Genomic DNA, 22,206 nt, shown 5'->3' with positions numbered 1-22,206 from the left:
GCAAAAACTTGACACACCGGGCAACATAGCTAACTTACTTGCTGAGTGCAAACCAATGAAAAAAATAAGCGTACTTGGAACCTAGCACATTATATTCCATCCATCCATCCATCTTCCGGGGTCGAGTTGCAAGGGCAGCAGCTTGAGCAAGAAACCCTAGACTTCCCTCTCCCCGGCCACTTCATCCAGCTCTTCCGGAAGGATCCCCAGGCGCTCCCAGGCCAGCCGAGAGACGTAGTCCCTCCAGCGTGTCTGGGTCGTCCCACCCAGACTACTGGGTGTTTTATTTTTTTTATTTTAATTTTATTTTAATTTTATTTTAAATTTTGTTTCACAGTGGGTAAAATGTTACGACATTAATCCGTTCCGCGGTTGGGGTCATAAGGCAAATTCGTCGCATGAGGGACATTTCAAACCTATGTTAAATAGCGAATGCATTTAGAAACCAGGGTAAAAACATCAAAATTGTACATACATAATCAAAACTGGTACCAAAATAGTATAGTAAGTGCTACATATATATAATATACTGTTACGTTCTGTCTAAGTTTTTCAGGTTTTTGGATTTAGCTTTTGTAGTAGTTTTTGGTTCATTTCATCTGGCTAATTCGTGTTGGTTTCCCTGCGTCTGCCTTTCTGTCAGTCTCGTTAGTTTTATCTCGTGCACCTGTTGTCCGCGTGTCCCCGCTCCTCACGTGTTAGGCAATCCGGTTCCCCTGCGTCATGTCCCCGTCCAGCTGTAGTGTGTTTTTTGTAATTAGTTTTCATGTATTTAAGCCACCGTCCCTCTGTAGCCTTCGTCGGATTATTGCACCTCTACCCCACCAATATCTTAGATTCTTGTTCCCTGTGCCGCTGTGTGTCTCCCCTGCTACTCGCCCTCCATTCTTCCCAGTTATCCGATTACAGTCTCGTGAATTATATTCCGTTCCTCATTTATTTTGCTACTTTGTCCAGTTTTTGTCTACTGCTGTTCCTGCCTTGTTTTATAATTAAAAGAGCATTTTGTTTGAGCACATCCTCTCTGTCCTCCTGCGTTTTTTGGGTCCCTTCCCCCCCCACATGCTGCCATGCCCAGACGTGACATATACATGTATCTAATCAGACAACATCATAAATAAAAAATATAGAAAGGATTTATTTACCTTTGAGTGCCACTTGTTATGCCCATATTCCCTAATAAGAGTTATCTCCAGCATTGTTTCCATATAAATCATCTTACTTCTCTCTTTAACATCACTAGCAATCTTGGGACCCATGGCTAACCCTTTCAACTTTGAATTAAGCAGTAAAATGCACAAAAAATACAGTTTTGTAACCACTCACAATCGAACAAAGCTTTACTGTTCTGCCATTTTGAAACATTTGAGGCCGACCACTAGCAGACCACCATCTCCGTGAGGAGACGCCGAACAATAGCAGAATTGTAGTGACGAATTGCAGGAAAGACAACTGAAAATAAGTGTAATTACCTACAAACGCCGGCAGATGGAGATGAAACAACACAAACCCAGCCAACCCCCTAGGGTCATGACAGTTGCAAAACCAGGAAAACGTCATAAAGAGGGGATGAAAAAACTCAGTATTCCGTGTTGTAACATGAAAATAACTTAAATCAGGGACATTGTAGCATGAGGGTCCACTGTATTATTATTATTATTTTATTATTTTTTTTTTTAAATCAGATTTTTCAAAATGGGTCTCATTTGACAGTTGGGAAACAATGCCCCCTTGTGATAGGACGGCAAAGTGTTTGATTTGACTTGTAAAAATAAAAAATAGTGCTTGACTTTTTAAATGTTAATATCGCCAAGGATCAGCTCAATTAATTGTGTTAACCAATATCGTGATTGCGATTGAACTTCGATTAGTTGTGTAGCCCAAGTATCATATTTAACAAATAGTTTGTGACAATTTCAGGTAGATAACTTTTATGGAAATAGCACAGGCAGTCTTACCCTGCAAGCAATCTCCCCTCTGTTTGCTATCAAAATCTTGTCAAATGTCTGTGAAAGAGAATGAAAATAGTTAACAATCAGTCTATTTTTTTTAGTCGGAGATACAACTAACACAACACCATCCATTTTCTTCCCCTTATCCGGGGTCAGGTCATGGAGGCAGCAACCTCAGCAGAGAAGCCCAGACTTCCCTCTCCCTGGCCACTTCATCCAGCTCCGCCGAGAGGATCCCAGGGCGTTCCCAGGCCAGCTGAGAGACATTGGCCCTCCAGCGTGTTCTGGGTTGTCCCCGGGGCCTCCTCCCAGTGGGACATGCCCGGAACACCTCACCAGGGAGACGTCCAGGAGGCATCCTAACCAGATGTCTGAACCACCTCAACTGGCTCCTCTCAACACGGAGGAGCAGCGGCTCGACACTGACTCTCTTCTGGATGACCGAGCTCCTCACCCTATTTCTAAGGGAGAGCCTGGACACTCTGAGGAGGAAACTCATTTCGGCAGCTTGTATCCGGGATCTCATTCTTTCGGTCACGACCCACAATTCGTTACCATAGGTGAGGGCAGGAACATAGATCGAATGGTAAATAGAGGGCTTTGCCCATCGGCTCAGCTCTTTCTTCATCACAAAAGGGCCGGTACAGAGTCCGCATTACCGCAGACACCGCACCGATCCGCCTGTCAATCTCACGTTCCATCCTACCTTCGCTCGTGAACATGACCCCAAGATACTTGAACTCCTCCACTTGGGGCAGGACCTCTTCCCCGAACAGGAGAGGACACTCCACCCTTTTCCGACTAAGGACCATGGTTTCGGATTTGGAGGTGCTGATCTTCATCCCAGCCACTTCACACTCAGCTACAAAACGCTCCAGCGAGAGTTGGAGGTCACGGTCTGAATAAGCCATCAGCACCATATCCATATCCAAATAGCAGAGATGCAATGCTGAGATTCCCAAACCGGACTCCCTCAACGCTTCGACTACGCCTAGAAATTCTGTCCATAAAAGTAATGAACAGACTCGGTGATAAAGGGCAGCCTTGGCGGAGTCCAACTCCCACTGGAAACAGATTCGACTTACTGCCGGCAATGCGGACCAAATTCTGACATCGGTGGTACAGGGACCGAACAGGCCGTATCAGGGCATTATGTACACTGTACTCCCGAAGAACCCCCCACAGAACTCCCAGAGGGACACGGTCGAACGCTTTCTCCAAGTCCACAAAACACATGTAGGCTGGATGGGCAAACTCCCATGCACCCTCGAAGATCCTGTCGAGGGTGTAGAGCTGGTCCACTCTTCCACAGCCGGGACGAAAACCACATTGCTCCTCCTGAATCCAAGGTTTGACCACCAGACGGACCCTCCTCGCCAGGACCCCTGAATAGACTTTACCGGGGAGGCTGAGGAGTTCCCTCTGTGGTTGGAACAGACCCTCCGATCCCCCTTCTTAAAAAGGGGGACCACCACTCCAGTCTGATCTAACGCAACACCAAACATTTCAAATGAAAGACATTTATTTTAGAGGGGGAAAACATTAAATGACGATGCACTACAGCTGGGAAACAACAATAATAAAATAAATAATACACATACAAATAATAATAATAATAATAATAATAAAATATTAATAGGTAATTTACCTTTTCATTTAGATTGGGAGCAGTAGAATACTGAGCCTTGCTGTGAATAGAACACTTTCCAGACTGGAAGGGGGCATGCTGCAAAACACAAAGACTATATGTCATTTGAAGTTTTGTGGACAAGATAACTGTGTACACAAGAAAAGACTGATTGTGTGAATGCCCATCTAAAATGTGCCTTTCCTGCTTTTCTAGCCTTCTTGTCACACCAAGTCTTGACAATGTCTGAACTCAGACAGGATATTATGTTCTTAAGAGTTTACAGTGAGGCATCAGTAGACATGAGTGACAATAGACCACTCACATTCAAAACCAGATCGTGCTAAAAATGTTAGATGTCCAGAGCTGAATTGGCTTTGGACAAACAACGAAGAATCAACACCAGCCTCCAGAATGCTAAGGTAAAGGAGAACAGAGATTATAAAAGATCTCATTAATGCCACACGGCTTCCTTGTCAAACAGCAGCCAGCGTTTAATGGAAACGATGAAAGTACAGTACAGGCCCTCCTTATCATGGCAACTTTGTTGAGCTTTTATATGCTTTTGCTGAGAAAAATTACAGAATAACTAGACATTTGAAGACTTCCGCTATATTTTATGGCTCGTCAAATAGAATACTGAACGATTTTTATGGGCATTGGGCTAACCACCCAATCGTCTTAAACCCCAAATGGTTACAGGAAACAGAGATAGAAGCAATAGCAACTATCTCTGCCCTATGCCTCACCCTGAGGCTGAAAAGGAACTACGACAACGAGTCACGGACGGCATTAGAAATGACATTAAGATTTAGATCACTGCAGTCCCATTTGCTTCTATAGGAGTTGCAGCCAGTGGCTGTTAAAGCTAACAGCAGATCGTGTTGGCTGAGGTTGTTACGGCAATATTTTCAATAAAAGAAGCAAGCAAACGGAACCAATGTCGTTGTTGAAGCAAGCTGGCGTTGGATCACGGAAAACAATCACGCAGCAAGTAACATCTGAAGCAGACTTATGTCAGGGATCAGAAACTCCGCCACAGCTGGAGCTCAACCTGTGGCATGCACTTCCCTAAAAGCGCTGCGCCTTAAAGCACATACGGCAGGGGGCTTAGCTGAGTGTTTTCATGTACTCTGGCAAGCTCTACACGATGCAAACTCCCGAAAAGATAACGGACCAACACCCCCCAATTGTTGTCAGCGGAGATGGTCCTTTTCACCACGTACTTATAGCTGGCTTCCCGTCACAAAGCACTCCCCGGAAGTGGGATAGTGCTTGGTCCAACGGCGACTCGTCATTTTGTTGATAGATTGTGTAAAATGTTAAAGTATTTAGTATATATGGTGCTTTCATTTTACATTTGTTTTCTGTTTTGAATAGATGTGTTCTTAGTTAACGCATCTGAGTGACGTGGGCAAAAGAGAGAGAGAGCAGTGCCGCAGAGCTAGACATATAAAAGGGTGAAAAGGAGACTTTTTAGTGACAGGAGAGGGAGTGCAAACCCCCTGGAACCCCCACGACCAGGAACTCTTATATAAAATCTCCTTCTCACATGAGCGGCGTGGTATCCATTTCATCCTCATCCTCACCCTCTACCAGAGGCCTCGGAGTTTGAGGGTTCTGCGCAGCATCTTCGATGCCGCGGGGACCACGCAACCCTTGACCTTCCACATTCGTTCCAGCTGCTCTTTCAACCCTTGATACTTCTTAAGTTTCTAATGTTCCTGCTTTCCGATGTTGGTGTCAGCTGGGATCACCATATCTATCACCACTACCCTCTTCTGCCCTTTGTCCACCACCACTATGTCTGGTTGGTTAGCCAGGACCTGTTTGTCAGTCTGGAAGCCGAAGTCCCACAGCACCTTGGTGTTAGAATAACTGTACATAGGTTATCCCATATTTGTATTTGCAACATGTAAGTACAACATAGATATTTTCTGTTGGAGCTGTTGGTGAAGCGCGTGTGTCTCCTAGGGCAGAACTGCATGGACGCTAACTAGCATCCCCTACAAAGCATAGGGGGTGCATGGACTCTCACCTGCACCCTTACAAAGCATGGGGGCTGGTCTTTGTGTTCCTGAGAAAGAAGCTCACTGCATGGAAGCGCACCTACACCCACCACTATCACAAACTGATTGTTTGCATTGTTTCCAAGACCTCTCCCCAAAGTATTTAAGGCAGCAATGGCTTTTGTACCAAGGGCCAACCCAAATGAATATATAGGGAGCGGAAATGATCTGTAACCAGACCGGAAGGAGATCTGCAAAAAAGAAAACCTTGTCTTCCTCCTCTTTGTTCTTTGTTAAATGTTCTAGGTTGCTTGAACCTAACACTTGGCCATGTTGTTCTCAGTCACCTTCTGTGGTATGGCCCACTGGGATTTAGGTACTTCTATTCCATAATAGTTGCAGATGTTCCTGTATACAGTAATCCCTTGCTGTATCGCGGTTCATCTTTCACAGGTTCGCTGCTTCACTGATTTTTTTTACAGGGTGTATATTTTTTACAGCGCATTGCTGTTGTCTTGAAATAAAAAAAAACATTGACGCTTTTCTGTATTGTTTTATCACTTGTCACTTTATTACAAAAGGCAAGAGGATCCAAAAGCTTGCTTTCGTCTCTCCTGTGCGCAACACACAAATGTGCTAGTAAGCATATTGATTGACAGCTTGGTCTCTGTGAGCCAATCACATGACTCGTAGGCATGCCGAGAGGAAACGCACGTGTCTGTGTGCTTACATAGAGAGCAACGGAAAAATGCACAGCTTTGGAAATATGACTTTTACCTAGATTTCTTTTGTAATAAATTGAAATTTCAAAAGTATTGTTATGATATAAGAGGCTTCACTTTAATTCGATGTCCGGGCATATCCGTTTATAAAAATCTTCTTGCTCAGAAAAAGAAAGAGCTTGAAAACCTACTCTTAACAATGTGCGGGTTCAGGAACAAGAGGCATAGCTGGGACTTTGAAATACGCGAATGGCAATGTTTCCAACTTTCGTTTACTATATTAAAATGAATGTTTTAAACAAATTTGGGGCTTTAGAACACATTTTGATTTTTGGTTTTATCCTATAGTTTAGTATTTCATTGGAAAATAATGAACAAAAATAAAGCTGGCTACTTTACGGACTTCACTGTGCGCGTGTTATTTTTGGAACGTCACCCCCGCGATAAACTAGGGATTACTGTACTATCCCAGCCACTTGGTTGTGTCTCTCCATGTATGCTGATCCAGCAAGCATCTTACACCCTGCTACTATGTGCTGGACTGTCTCAAGGCCTTCTTTACACAGTCTGCATCTTGGGTCTAGTCTGGTGATTTTGTAGAAAACCGGAGGTTGTAGCATAAAGGTATGGATGTGACTGATCTGTTTGGTGATTTTGGAGTCTCTAAACCAACCTCAGAGCTATTGATCAATATATTGGTAATATTGATTAATGACCATTAAAAAAAATCCCTCAAAATTGGGCAAAGGGATTTATTAGAAAATCAACCGTTGTATCATGGGGGGGTGACAGATCTGTGTCAGATGTTGGGGTCTTCAACTCAAGCAACTTCAGAGCTATTGATCAATATATTGGTCATTATTGATCAACAACCATAAAAAAATCTCCCCAAATTAGGCAAGGGGATTTATGAGAAAACCAGAGGTTTGAAACATGAAGTCCCTGATGTGTGTCGTGATTTGGGGGTCTCCAACTCAACCAACCTCAGAGGTATTGATCAATATATTGATAATTATTGCACATTGAGCATAAAAATACCCCTAAATTAGGCAAAGGGATTTACTAAAAACACAGAGGTTTTTGGGTTCCGGTGATGAGGCGGTAGGAAGAAGCCGTGAGTTGAGTGGTCTCCCGGTTGAACATTGTAATTTAGCTGTAATTGGCACACAAAATACCTTCTAGGGAGCATATTTTATGACAGACTAAAGTCTATATCGATTGCTAACCCAAATGAGTGGTCCGAAACCTAAATTGAATGCTGCACGGGGCTGCCCGGTAACTCGAGGCAGTACAGCCACATGTGCTAGCAAATTAGTCAAAATGGCTACCAATAGCTCCGGAGCTAATGACGCTCAGGCTGCACCGGACGGTCTATCCATGAACCTTCTTATTGCCGAACTGGAGAAACAATGAGTTTCTCTGAAGGGAGACCTGTCGGTGCTGATTCAAGATTCAGTGAAACCTTTACAATTATCATTGGACGCATTGTGGGAGAAGGTGAACGGCTTCAACAACCGCCTGGAGGCGACAGAACCTTTGGCTGGAGAGAACTTTGAACGCATCTCGAGAACGGTGACTAAAGTGGAGCGACTCGAGTCCCTCAATAAAGCACCTCAGGATCGTCTGGAGGACTTAGAGAATAGGTCCCAAAGAGTCAACCGCTGTATAATTAATGTACCTGAAGGGAGCGAGAAAGGCCGGAACCCGACCGAGTTTATCTCGGAGTTGCTCATGAAAAATCTCTGCCTCGAAATGCCCCCCGAGCCACCGGCAATCGAGACCTGGCCCCTAAATCTGGACCTGGACCCAGGCTCTTCGTGGTTTGCTTTCATCGGTTTCAAGTAAGGGAGAGAGTGTTTCGCTGGACTCGGCAGCACGAGCTGAAATTCGGTGAGACCATGCTTTCTGTGTACCCGGATGTCAGCGCGGCAACGGCGAGGAAGCGAGCTGCGTTTAATAAGATCAAACAAGCTCTCTACCAAAAAGGTGTTAACTTCAGGCTTCTCTTTCCGGCTCATCTACAAGTGACACTTGGGAATTAATCCTTTGATTTTCCTGAGGAAGCACAAGCTTTTTACGAGGAGCGAATGATGATTGCTAATTGAGTAGCTGTTTGAACCGGACCTGGGACCACGGGCAAGACTTTTGTGTTTCTTCCTGTCTGCTGGAGAGGACTAACTACTGTAACGAGTAGTTTTTTTTTCTTCTTTTAATTGCGTTTGGTCCCCCCCCTCCCCTCCCTTTCGCCACTGCTCAGTGTCTGACATTGACTGTATGAACAGAAGGTGTCAGGCTCTTCATCTTCGAGCGTTTCGGACTTCGTGGGAACGACGACGTGAGTGTCATTATGACTCCCCGTTCAATCTGAGTCGCCTCTCGTTTATCCCCTTCTCTTCTAATTTCTAACTACTGCATCTTTAAGTCACTGGGGATGTGGAACCTCCGTCACACTTTTAAAATATAATTTTGAACGCAATTATTATTATACATTTCACGTTATGTGTGTATGTGTAGATGTGTGTTTTATATATATATATCTTTTTTTATTTAAATGTTATTTTAAATTTAATAATTTAGCGTGAGACTTCAATATGCTGCTCAATAGGTTCTCCGGCTATTATTTTGTCTTGGTGCCCTATCACTGTGTTGACATGTTCAGTCAATAATGTATCCTCATGTTTAATCTGGGTGACATTGGGAAGAAGTTGATGGGTCTGTACAGCCCAACTAAATTTAGACCTAAACAACTTGTTTATTTTTTTTTTCTTTACATTAATCTTTTATGCTTGTTGTGCATAGGATCAGTTTGTGTGCCTTCATTGTTTGAGGAATATAATATCTGTGTTGTTAAGCCGGTCGACCTCTCAACGGAGAGGTCTTCACAGAAGCAGGAAAGTTTTTCATGTTTGATCAGGGGAGGAAAATTCAAAAGGGTGGGGGGTGGGAAAGGGTTATTGAAATACGGGGCTTTTGGGTGGGAAGGGCCTGGAATAATGCTTATGTAACAATGTTGTTTGGTTTTACTGTTTTGTGTTGCTTGTTTTTTTTTTTTTTTAATTTCTCCTCTTATGTTGGCTCAAAAATCACGTCAGCAGGCGAGCTGATGTCCAATGGGTCGTCATATGACGCCCCACGGTAGAGGTTTGAGATTTGTCTCCTGGAACCTGAAAGGGGTGAACCGTCCAGTCAAACGAAACAAAGTACTTAATCATCTTAACCATGTCATCTTTGCACAGGAGACTCATCTTTGTCCTCCTCAGGTTAATTGTATAAAACGGCCTTGCTTTAGTGACGTTTTTCATTCAAAGTTCCCAGTCAAAGAAAGGGGTGCCGCTATTGTTATTCATAAAAGAGTACCTTTTGAGTTGGCGGACTCTACAGAGGACACCAATGACCGATTTTTTATTGTTACTGGTACGCTGTGTGGCATGCCTGTGGTGATGGCCTGTGTCTATGCTCCAACGTGGGATGATGAAGGCTTCATAACTCGATTCTTTTCCTCACTTCCCGAAGTGGATGATCATTACTTGATCATAGGAGCGAACTTCAATTTAATTCAAGATCCCTCCTTGGACAGGTCCTCTTCTAATCCCCAGAAGCTATCAAAGTCTGCTAAGAAGTTGCAAATGTTTAAGAGTCGTTTAGGCCTGTTTGACCCCTGGAGATCCAAATTCCCCTCTAATAAAGCTTTTTCTTTCTTCTCCCATGTCCATCACTCTTACTCTCGAATTGATTTTTTCCTCTTAGATAATTCCTTTCTACCTGAAGTGCGCTCTTGCGAATATCATAATATTATCTCGGATCATGCCCCGGTTTTGGTTGAAATCTCCTTCCCTAGCCATGTTCCTCCTACCAAGCAATGGAGACTCAACTCCTCCTTGCTCACGCAGGCACCTTTCAAGGAGTTCATTGGCGCGCAGCTCACGTAGTATTTAGACCTTAATGATTCGCAGGAAATTTCTCGGGGCACTTGGTAGGAAGCGTGTAAAGCATTTTTGCGTGGCAAGATAATCTCATATGTGGCTTACACCAGGAGGTCGGAGAATGCGGAAGTCGAGGCCTTGTCCTCGCAGTTGCAGAGAATTGATGGATTATATGCTTTGGTTCCCAAACCATCCCTTTATAAGGAACGGACCCAGCTTCAATTTAAAAATCGATGTATTAAGGACAAGAAAAACAGAGAGGCAGTTGTCTCTGATGAAACAGAACTTCTTTGAGAATGGGGACAAGGCAGGAAGGCTATTAGCGCTCCAAGCACGTGCATCTACTCTGTCCAGACTGATCCCTAGGATCAAAACACCATCAGGTGAAATTACCTCTGATACCACTAAAATCAATGATACATTTCGTGACTTTGACGCTGATCTCTATTCTACGCAATGTTCCCCGGACATTTGGAAAGGGAAAAACCCATTTGAGGGTATGATTTTCCCCAAAATAGATGCAGACATAGGCGCGACACTGGGCATTCCAATCTCCATTGAAGAAGTACAGGAAGGGATTGCAGCGCTCCAGAGTGGCAAGGCCACTGGGCCCGATGGATTCAGCGCTGAGTTCTTTAAACTATAAACCACTATTGCTCTAGTTCTTCAGAAGACATATAACGAAGCATTTGCTAAGGGGCATCTACACCCTCAATGTTGGAGGCCACAATCTCTCTCTTACTAAAGAGTGACAAAGACCCCCTTCTCTGCGGTAGTTACCGGCCAATCTCACTTTTGAACGTGGACCTTAAAATACTCTCGAAAATCCTGGTTCAACGTCTCCAACGGGTTCTGCAAAGCATAATTCACCTCGATCAAACCGGATTCATGCCAGGGAGACATTCATACCACAACACAAGGAGGCTATTAAATATAGTATGTTCCCCCAGTTTGAATCCACCGGAGCTGGTTAATTCGCTAGACGCGGAAAAGGCATTTGACAGAGTGGAGTGGCACTTTCTTTTTTTTGTTCTGGAAAAATTTGGTTTTGATTCAAACTTCATATCTTGGATCAAATTACTTTATACTAGCTCTGTGGCTGTGGTTCTTACAAATGGACTTTGGTCAAATCCATTTTCCCTCTTTAGAGGAACCAGACAAGGCTGCCCTCTGTCTCCATCTCTCTTTGCCATATCTATTGAGCCGCTGGCTATCTGGTTGCATCATGAAGTCAGGTTTGAGGGCATCTCCCGTTCTGGTCGTGGTCATAAATTGTCTTAATTTGCTGATGACCTCCTTCTGTATATGTCCAACCCTGTGATCTCCCTTCTGGCAGTACTTGGAATCCTGCAGACCTTTGGGTTATATTCGGTTTACAAAATAAATTTTCAGAAAAGTGAACTTTTCCCAGGTAAATCGCTCTGCTAAGCGGATACCGCAATCTTTTCTTTTCAAATATGCGGCAGATGGCTTCACGTACCTGGGGGTGCAAATTGATAACTCAATGAATCGTCTTTTTGCCAAAAATTTTACACTCCTCTTGGACAAGTGAAAAGTGGACTTTGATAGATGGTCTGGTCTCTCAATATCCCTATTGGCTCGAGTGAACCCGGTCAAGATGGTCATCTTGCCGAAATTTGTATATCTCTTCACACACATTACTGTCCTTGTCAAGATGTCCTATTTTAGGTCACTTGATCAAGAGATAAGTTCATTTATCTGGGGGGAAAAAGCACCCACGCATCAGTAAGGCTGTGCTGCAACTCCCCAAACCAAGGGGAGGAATGGCCTTGCCTAATATGATGCAATACTACTGGTCCTGCAATATTCAAAAACTTCGACAATCGACATTTGGCTTCCGTTTAGGAAAAACCTTGGACTTCACCGCACCTCCGTCCTTTCCCCCATGGTAAACAACCACTTGTTCCTCCTCTCCTGCACAGATGCAACATTCCGGACTTGGTCTGATAAAGGTATAATCACATTCAAAGACCTGTATGACCAAGGGACCTTTATGTCCTTCCTTGAGCTTGCAAGAAAATTTGACTTGCTTAACTCTCACCAATATCGTTTTTTTCCAGACACGGCACTTTATTCGGGAACAGAACCCCAAATCTCCGAGCCGACCACCCGAAACACTGATTGATTCACTCTTAGTTCTCTGTCAAGGTGAAAAGCGGCAAATTTCTATCATTTATGGACTCCTCAACACAGCAACGGTCACCCAGCCTACTGCCGCAAAGGAATCCTGGGAAAGAGAACTGGGTTTCACAATACCTGAGGAATATTGGCAGCGGGTTTTAAAATTGGTACACTCATCTTCAATATGTGCACGGCATGGTCTTTTGCAATTTGAGGTGTTGCACAGGGCCCACTACACAAATGCAAAACTGTCTCGGATTTATCCCAACTAATCCGATGCCTGTAATAGATGCTAATTATTGCCGGCAGACCATTTGCACATGTTTTAGTCGTGTCCCAGGCTTGCCACATACTGGTCAGAAATGTTTAATACACTCAGTGTGGCATATGATGTTAGTCTTCACCCAGACCCACTTCTGGCTCTTTTTGGTGGGCCTTTTGACCCTGTGTTGGGGAGACGTTTGCAGACGGTTCTGGCATTTTCCACCCTGTTAGCTAGACGTCTTATACTCCTCAAGTGGAAACTTTCCCAACCCCCTTCTCACAATAGATGGATTCAAGAGATGCCAATGTCCATAAAAATTGAGAAACTTCATTTTTCTCTTAAAGGTTCCTCTGCTGTTTTTGTCGAGACATAAACACCTCTGTTAAATTATATAGAGGCTTTGACATCTCTGCCTGATTGTGATGATTGAGCCGCCACCCCCATCCTTTTTTTTTTTTCCTTTTGTTCTTTAGTTTTTCCCAGTTTTCTTCATTTTCTAATGTTTCAATTTGATCCTGAGGTTCAGATGGGACTGTAGTTTGATGTTCTGCTCTTGTCTTTTCTGATTTGGTCTCAAAGTTGCTGTTATTAGTTCTGTTTAATTGATGTCTGTTAGGCCCGAATCGAAGTGAGGGAAAAGGGGTTTGGAATGGAGGGAATAGGAAAATCTCTGGGGGCATGACTTGTATATTTGATCTTTGACCTTGTGGAGTTTGTATGATGACTACCAATAAAAAAACAAAAACTAAAAAAAAACAAAGAGGTTTTAGCATGGGGGGGGGGGGGGGGGGGGGCGCTGATGTGTGTAGTGATTTTAGTGTCTCTAAGCCAACCAACAGCAGAGCTATTAATCAAAATATTGGTAAATATTGATCAATATGCATTCAAACAAATAATAATATTAACTTAAAATTAGGCAAAGGGATTTATTAGAAAACCAGCAGTTGTAGCATGATTGGGGGGGACTTCATTGATGGTTGGAATGATTTTGGAGTGTTTACCCCAACTTAACAAGCGGAGTCAGTGATTCATTATGAGGCTGTAAATGATTAAAAAGCATTTAAGCTAAATCACCAAAATTTAAGAAAACAATTTATTTGCAAAATGACAGTTGTAGTATGATCGTGAAAATGTCATTTATGTGCGCAGTCATTTTTAGTCCCTATGTTCAAGCAATATTGAAGCTATAGATTAATATTGATTTTATTAGTTATTGGGAATAAAACGTGTCCAAAATTAAACAAACGCGTTTTCATCCAAAAGCACTGTTGCAGTAAGATCATGTGGATGTCTTTGATGTGTTCGTTAATTTTAAAGTCACAAATCGTGGAATTACTGTTTTTGTTCTCTCTTCATCTAGTAATTTGCAGACGGTCCCTGCGCAGTGCCCACTCGCCCAGCATCTGCTGCTAATAGAGATCAATAGCGTCTTTTCAGCGAAAAAGACGGTTAAAACATTTATGTCTTTTTTGCCACTGTAGCGAGTAGTCCATGTTATGATGGAGGCACAAAGGTGGCATTGGTGTTCAGACAATGTATTGGCAGGGCGGTATTGATAGCGAACGTCCAAGTCTGCCACTGAAGTAAAGTTGGCAAGATATTGGCAGATTCGGACTTTCGTGATCAATACCTCTCAGCCAAAACGTTGTCTAAACACCAAAGATGCCTTTGTGCCTCCATCATAACACGGACTACGAGCTACAATGGCAAAAAAAGACATTTGTAAAATATTTAAACCGTTTGTTTCGCTGAAAAGACGCAATTGGTCTCTATGAGCAGCAGAGTCAGGGCGAGTGTGCAGGGACCATCTGCAAGTTACTAGATGAGGAGGGGAGAAAAAAAACAGTCACGCCACAATTTGTGACTATGAAATCAACGAACACATCAAAGACATTAAGATGTATTGGAACAGTGCTTTTGGATGAAAAAGCGTTGTTTAGTTTTGGACAAGTTTTGTTCTTAATAATCATTAATAAACTAAATATTTTTCTATAGCTCCAATATTGCTTAATGTAAGGAGTCCAAAATCATTGCGCACATCAATGACATTTTTACGATCATACTACAACTGTTGTTTTTCAAATAAATTGTTTTATTAAATTTGGAGGATTTATTTAAGTTTTGTTCTTAATAATCACTAATAAACTAAATATTCATCTATAGCTCCAATATTGTTTAGTATAACGAATCCAAAATCACTACGCACATCAATGACGTTTTCACGATCATGCTACAACTGTCGTTTTTCAAATAAATTATTTTTTTTTTTTTATTTTGGGGGATTTTAAATGCTTTTTAATCATTTATACCCTCAAAATGAATGACTGACTCCCCTTGTTGAGTTGGGGTAACCACTCCTAAATCACTCCAACCATCAATGAAGTACCCCCAATTCTATTATAACTGCTGTTTTTCTAATCAATTCCTTTGCCTAATTTTAAGGACTTTTTTGCATGCATATTGATCATAATTTACCAATATATTGATCAATAGCTCTGCTGTTGGTTGGATTAGGGACTCCAAAATCCCCAAATACATCAGTGACATCCCTCCCTTTATTCTACAACCTCTGGTTTTCTAATAAATTCCTTTGCCTAATTTTAAGGACTTTTTTATGCTTATTGGGTTTGTTGGGTTAAAGACCCCAAAATCACCACACTTATCTGTCAAATCCCTCCCTTCATGCTACAATCAATGGTTTTCTAATAAATCCATTTGCCTAATTTTGGAGTATTTTTTATGCTTATTGATCAATAATTACCAATAATATTGTGCAATAGCTCTGCTGTTGGTTAGTTTCGAGACCTCAAAATCACCACACATATATGTCACATTCCACCCTTCATGCTACAACCTCTGGTTTTCTAATAAATCCCTTTGCCTAATTTTAAGGATTGTTTATGCTTATTGACACAATAATTAACATATATATTGATCAATAGCTCTGTGGTTGGTTCAGTTAGAGATCCCAAAATCACCACACATACTGTATCTGTTACATCCCTCCCTTCATGCTACAACCTCTGGTTCTCTCATAAATCCCTTTGGCAAATTTTAAGGATATTTTTTTTTTGGCTTATTGATCAATATTTATCAACATATTGATCAATAGCTCTGCAGTTGGTCAGTTTAGAGTCTCCAAAATCATCACATTCATCAGCCATATCCCCTTTTTCGTGCTACAATCTCTGGTTTTGTAAGAAATCCCTTCACCAAAATTTGGGGGACTTTTAAATGCGTATTGATCATAATTTACCAATATATTGATCAATAGCTCTGCAGTTGTTTGAGTGAGAGACCCCAAAATCACCACACAAATCTGTCACATCCGTCCCTTTATGCTACAATCTCTGGTTTCCAATACAGTGAGCCTCCGGTTTATGAACTCCCTGTTTTACAAACTTTTCATCTTACGAACATGGACCGCGGCGTTTTTTGTCCCCCTCTTACACACAAACCTTTCGTCTTACGAACAATCCAACATGCCGGTCAATGTGTCCGCACTATTTTTTTTCGCTTTGCTGTGTCAACAAATGAGCTATTCTCGCATGACACGGAAATGCTGATATGCTATTGGTCTTATAAGGTCACAGTCACGGTCTCAGTCACGGAGATGCCGATATGCTATTGGTCGATAAAGGTTACAGTCACGGTCTCAGTCACGGAGATGCGGATATGCTATTGGCCGGCGTCACGTCAATCACAGAAATGCCGATATGCTATTGGCTGAACGCCTTCATCTAGCTTGATGGCACAGCTGGTCGGTGTGTTGTGAAGACTTTGCAAACTTTATCTGTTAGACATGGCTTCTAAAATTGCTAGTGGCGGTAAAGGAAGAAGTAAGAGGATGATGACAAAAGAAACGAAGCAGGAAATAATAAAAAAAAAAATACGAAGGCGGCGCTCGCAGAGTTAACCTTGCTCGTGAGTATGGCCATAACCGCTCGGCAATCTTCTAAGGTCAAGAATTTCCTTGCCAGGGGACGGACCTCGGTCAACAACAAAAATGGAGAGGCTTCTTCTATTATGGATTAAAGAGAAGGAAATCGCCGGTGATAGGTTCTCCTTCGGGAAAAGTTATCGTTTAAGAAAATAAATAAATACATTCTGTGGGTTCGTCTCTGCTCCCCTCCGCCTCCACCAGCTCAAGTCACGTCGCCCCAAAGGTAAATGTCATTTTTCCTTTGTATAATTATGTTATTTAATTTAACTGTACAGTAGATTATATTACTAATTTTTAATATGTGTATAAAGTCGTGACGTTATCACCTAAGGTTTTTGCACGCGTTGAACGCATTCACTAATTAACATGGGTTTGGATTGCCCGTCATACAAGCAATTCGAGTTACGAGTATAGCCGCTGAACGGATTAAGTTCGTAACACGGGGGCCCACTGTAATGCCCTTTGCCTAATTTTTAGTTTTTTTTTTTAATGCTTATTGATCAATAATTACCAGTATATTGGTCAATAGCTCAGCTGTTTGTTGGGTTAGAGACTCCCACACACATCAGTGACATCGCTTCCTTCATCCTATAAATCCCTTTACCTAAATTTGGGAGACTTTTATATGCATATTGATCATAATTTACCAATATATTAATCAATAGCTCTGCAGTTGGTTGAGTTAGAGACCTCAAAATTACCACACACATCTGACACATCTCTCCCTTCATGCCACAACCTCTGGTCTTCTAATAAATAAATCCCTTTATCCAATTTTAAGGATTTTTTTATGCTGATTGATCATAATTTACCAATATATTAATCAATACCTCTGCAGTTAATTAAGTTGGAAACTCCAAAATATTAGAGAAGCAAAGGTTGTAGCATGAAGAAAGGGATGTGATAGATATGTGTGGTGATTTTGGCGTCGCTAAACTGACCAACAACAGAGCTATTGATCAATATATTGGTAAATTATGATCAATATGCATAAAAAAAATCCTTAAAATTAGGCAAAGGGATTTATTAGAGTAGCAGAGGTTGTAATGTGAAGGGGGGGGGGGGTGACAAGATGTGTGCGGTGATTATGAGGTCTCTAACTAAACCAACTCCAGAGCTATTGATCAATATATTGGCAATCATTGATCAATATGCATAAAAAAATTTCCCCAAAATTAGGCAAAAGGATTTATTAGAAAACCATAGATTGTAGCATGAAAGGGGGGATATGACAGATATGTGTGGTGATTTTAGGATCTCTAACTCAACCAACAGCAGAGCTATTGATCAATATATTGGTAAATACTGATCAATAAGCATGAAAAAAATCCTTAAAATTAGGGAAAGGAATTTATTAGAAAACCAGCAGTTGTAACATAATTGGGGGTACATCATTGCCAGAGAATCAGAAAACCAGAGGTTGTTGCATGAATGGAGGGATGTGACAGATATATGTGGTGATTTTGGGGTCTCTAACCCAACGAGCAACCGAGTTATTGATCAATATATTGGTAAATTACGATCGATATGCATTAAAAAAAAATACCCCAAAATTAGGCAACGGGATTAATTAGAAAACCAGAGGTTGTAGGATGTCACTGATGTGTGTGGGGATTTTGGAGTCTCTAACTTAACCAACTGCAGAGCTATTGATCAATGTATTGATAAATATTGAACAATAAGTATTAAAAAATAATCCTTAAAATTAGGAAAACAGATTGATTAGAAAACCAGAGATTGTAGCATGAAGGGAAGGACTGTCATGGTTGGGCATGGCGGCTTGAGGAAGTGCGGGAGGTGGGAAAGGTGGAACCAATAAAATGCAGGACAGACTGGGGTAAGGCTCAAATGAGGTCGATTTAATGGCAAACGAAGGCAGGGTTGAAAGAACCAAAAAATACAAAGTACAAACAAAAGCACTAAACTGAAACTTACTGGGGCAACAAGGAACGGGAGGCAGCACGGGAAGGATGGGATCAGGGCAGCGCGAGGCAAGACAGCGGGGGGAAGACGTACAACGACCCGACAAGGGACAGGGCAAAACACTGGAACTTAAATACTATCCTAAATAATCAAGAGACGTAAGACACCTGGGAACAACAAGGGGCGGGGAAAACTAACTGGTGGAAACACTAGGCTGGAACACACGGGTGACAGGTGAGGCTAATTACAGTGACGACACTCGGGGGAAACACAGAGAACCTATAACTGAAACTAAACAACCCTAAACCCGCAACAAAAAACAGACAGAACGTGACAAGGATGTCATTGATGTGTGTGGTGATTTTGTAGTTTCTAAAACAACAACTAACTGCAGAGCTATTGATCAATGTATTGGTAAATTATGAATGATATAAATAAAAAACAATCCTAAAAATTAGGAAAAGGGATTGATTAGAAAACCAAAGATTGTAGCTTGAACGTAAGAATTTTACTGACGTGTGTGGTAATTTTGGAGTCTCTAAACTGACCACCTGCAGAGCTACTGATTGATATATTGGTAAATTATGATCAATAATCACATAAAAGTCTCCCCAAATTAAGTAATGGGATTTATTCGAAAACCAGAGATTGTAGCATGAAGAGGGGGGTATGGCTGATGAATGTGATGATTTTGGAGTCTCCAAACCGACAGGCAGAGCTATTGATCAATATATTGATGAATATTGATCAATAAGCAAATAAAAAAAAAAATCCTTAAAATTAGGCAAAGGGATTCATTAGAAAACCGGAGGTTGTAACGTCCCCTGTTACTGATGTGTGTGGTGATTTTGGAGTCTCTAAACCAACCAAACCCGGAGCTATTGACCAATATATTGATAAATAATGATCAATATGCATTAAAAAAATCCTTAAAATTAGGCAAAGTTATTTATTAGAAAACCAGAGGGTGTAGCATGAAGGGAGGGATGTATCCGATATGTGTGGTGATTTTGGGGTCTCTAACCCAACAAACAACCAAGCTATTGATGAATATATTGATAAATTATGATCAATATGCATAAAAGAATCCCCCAAATTAGGCAAAGAAATTAATTAGAAAACCAGCAGATGTAGCATGATTGGGGATACGTCATTAATGGTTGTAGTGATTTTGGAGTGTTTACCCCAACTCAACAAGGGGAATCAGTGAATCATTATGAGGGTATAAATGATTAACAAGCATTTAAGCTAAATCACCAAAATTTAACAAAACAATTTATTTGCAAAATGACAGTTGTAGTATGATCGTGAAAATGTCATTTATGTGCGCAGTCATTTTTGAGTCCCTTTGTTAAGCAATATTGAAGCTTTAGATTAATATTGATTTTATTAATTATTGGGAATAAAACGTGTCTAAAATTAAACAAAGGCGTTTTCATCCAAAAGCACTGTTGCAATATGATCAACTTAATGTCTTTGATGTTTTCGTTGATTTCGTCACTATTTACTATTTTTTCTCTTCCTCATCTAGTAATTTGCAGGCGGTCCCTGCGTACTAGCCCAGCCTCTGCTGCTCAAAGAGATCAGGCGTCTTTTCAGCGAAACAAACGGTTTAAATATTTTACAAATGTCTTTTTACCCAATTGTAGCTAGTAGTCCATGTTATGATTGAGGCCAATATCTTGCCAACTTTACTTCAATGAATCAGCCAATGTCTTGCCAACGTAACTTTGAAAATTTGCTTTCTAAAAGGGCCCTAACTACCCTACATGCATTCATTCAAATGAATTACAGGAAAAAAAAAATGCATTAACGTAACGTTTTCGGCATCCGTTCACATTCGTCATTCATTCATAATCATACGAAAAAAGCTTGTCGACAGGTAAATTCATGAGCAACATTTTTATCATTCATCAACCACTGCAAAGATGGGAATTGTGAGTATGCATGTATGACGTATTTTCTACATAATGTGAGGACCCAAGATATGTGTGTCCTAAAGTCTTGCAACAATCCCCATTTTAGGGGTTTATGACTTCGTGAAAGGTATATTATTTACAATTTTGCAGTAAACCTCAAGTGCATCATGCAAACAATTTAGTGGGCCAAGAAGACAACTGTGATGTTCAGTTAAAAGTGCCCATTGAAACCGAGCATCCCAACGCGCAGCAACAATTATTTACACGAGTTTAGTCAACAAGGTGAAGTTGGTTTAACTTCTATGCGATGTCCCACACGAATGACGTTTGCGCGGTTTCCAGATTTCCTTTCTAGCTAGTGCGATTGCCCTGGATTACTTACTTGAACGTTCCATTCATGCGCAACTTCTCTTACCTTTAAAACAAATTGCAGTCTGGCAGGGGGTGGCAAGATTCTGTGCGTAGCCATGTTAACCATCGTAAAAGGTTCTATAGATCTAAAGAAAAAAAAAAGAAAATAAATCTTCTTCGTCGCATCTTCTTCGTCGCCTTCTTCTTTTTCTTCTTCTTCTTCTTCTCCTCCTTCTTCTTCGTCGGCGTCTTCTCAGCGAGTTTTTTTTCTATATTGTGTGAAGGCTAAAGCGTTTCGACTCATTCCCAGTTCATTCGATTCACACTATTCAAATTTCATATTATTCCAATTATCCATGCGACGACTGCTTGTATTTTTCTCTTTTCCATTATTCACAATTTTCCCACAATTCCCTGTTTTCCACGCCAAAAATCCCATTGACTTAACATTGGGTGATTTTACATCATATTTTTATTAGCCTACATATCATATTTGCAATATTTAGCTCATTCATCACGATTTATGGATCATTCACATCATTCCAGTAATTCATACATTCCATTATTTTCCCATAATTCCATATTTTTACCCATTAATACACATTTTCAATTGGAGGATTCCCCATTCAGTCCCAATCGGAGATTTAACTTTTCACATTTTGAGCTTTCCCATTTCCCATTCATAATATTTAACTCTTTCATTTCACCTCATGGATCGTTCCCACCATTCCAATAATTCAAACATTTTAACATTTCACATTATGAGCTTTCACAACATTTAACTCATTCATTTCGCCTTAGGGACCATTTCCATTGTTCCAATAATTCATAAATAATTTTCCTATAATTCCATATTTTTCACCGATAATAATTGTGTGAAGGTGAAACCTTCACACATATGTTATTCCTTGACTTTATTATTGTGTGAAGGTGAAACCTTCACACTTGTGTTTTTCTCCACCTTTATTGTGTGAAGGTGAAACCTTCACACTTATGTTTTTCTCCACCTTTATTATTATTGTGTGAAGGTGAAACCTTCACACTTATGTTTTTCTCCACCTTTATTATTATTATTGTGTGAAGGTGAAACCTTCACACTTATGTTTTTCTCCACCTTTATTATTGTGTGAAGGTGAAACCTTCACACTTATGTTGTTCTCCACCTTTATTATTATTATTGTGTGAAGGTGAAACCTTCACACATATGTTATTCCTTGACTTTATTATTATTTGTGTGAAGGTGAAACCTTCACACATATGTTATTCCTTGACTTTATTATTATTATTGTGTGAAGGTGAAACCTTCACACTTATGTTTTCTCCACCTTTATTGTGTGAAGGTGAAACCTTCACACTTATGTTTTTCTCCACCTTTATTATTGTGTGAAGGTGAAACCTTCACACTTATGCTTTTCTCCACCTTTATTATT

The 22,206-nt window shown here is 41.0% G+C and overlaps 1 protein-coding gene across 1 annotated transcript in view; it reads right to left on the bottom strand.

The window, feature by feature from the left end:
- pcca (propionyl-CoA carboxylase subunit alpha) overlaps nt 1–21,009 on the bottom strand; it is a 67,892-nt gene extending 46,883 nt beyond the window's left edge. Inside the window, exons 1-3 of the mRNA XM_088421070.1 lie at nt 20,841–21,009; nt 3,601–3,678; nt 1,959–2,006 (exon numbers count right to left, since the gene is read on the bottom strand). Of these exons, the coding sequence (XP_088277196.1) occupies nt 1,959–2,006; nt 3,601–3,678; nt 20,841–20,903 (189 nt within the window). The 5' untranslated portion in view covers nt 20,904–21,009. The remainder of the gene's footprint in view (nt 1–1,958; nt 2,007–3,600; nt 3,679–20,840) is intronic.
- Between the last annotated feature and the right edge of the window lie 1,197 nt (nt 21,010–22,206).

Source organism: Hippichthys cyanospilos, chromosome 8 (genome assembly GCF_059441005.1).
Source record: "Hippichthys cyanospilos isolate Australia breed blue-spotted pipefish chromosome 8, RoL_Hcya_1.0, whole genome shotgun sequence".
Lineage (NCBI taxonomy): Eukaryota > Metazoa > Chordata > Actinopteri > Syngnathiformes > Syngnathidae > Hippichthys > Hippichthys cyanospilos.
Note: the sequence above shows the minus strand (reverse complement) of the source record. Positions and strands in the feature narration are given on the sequence as shown.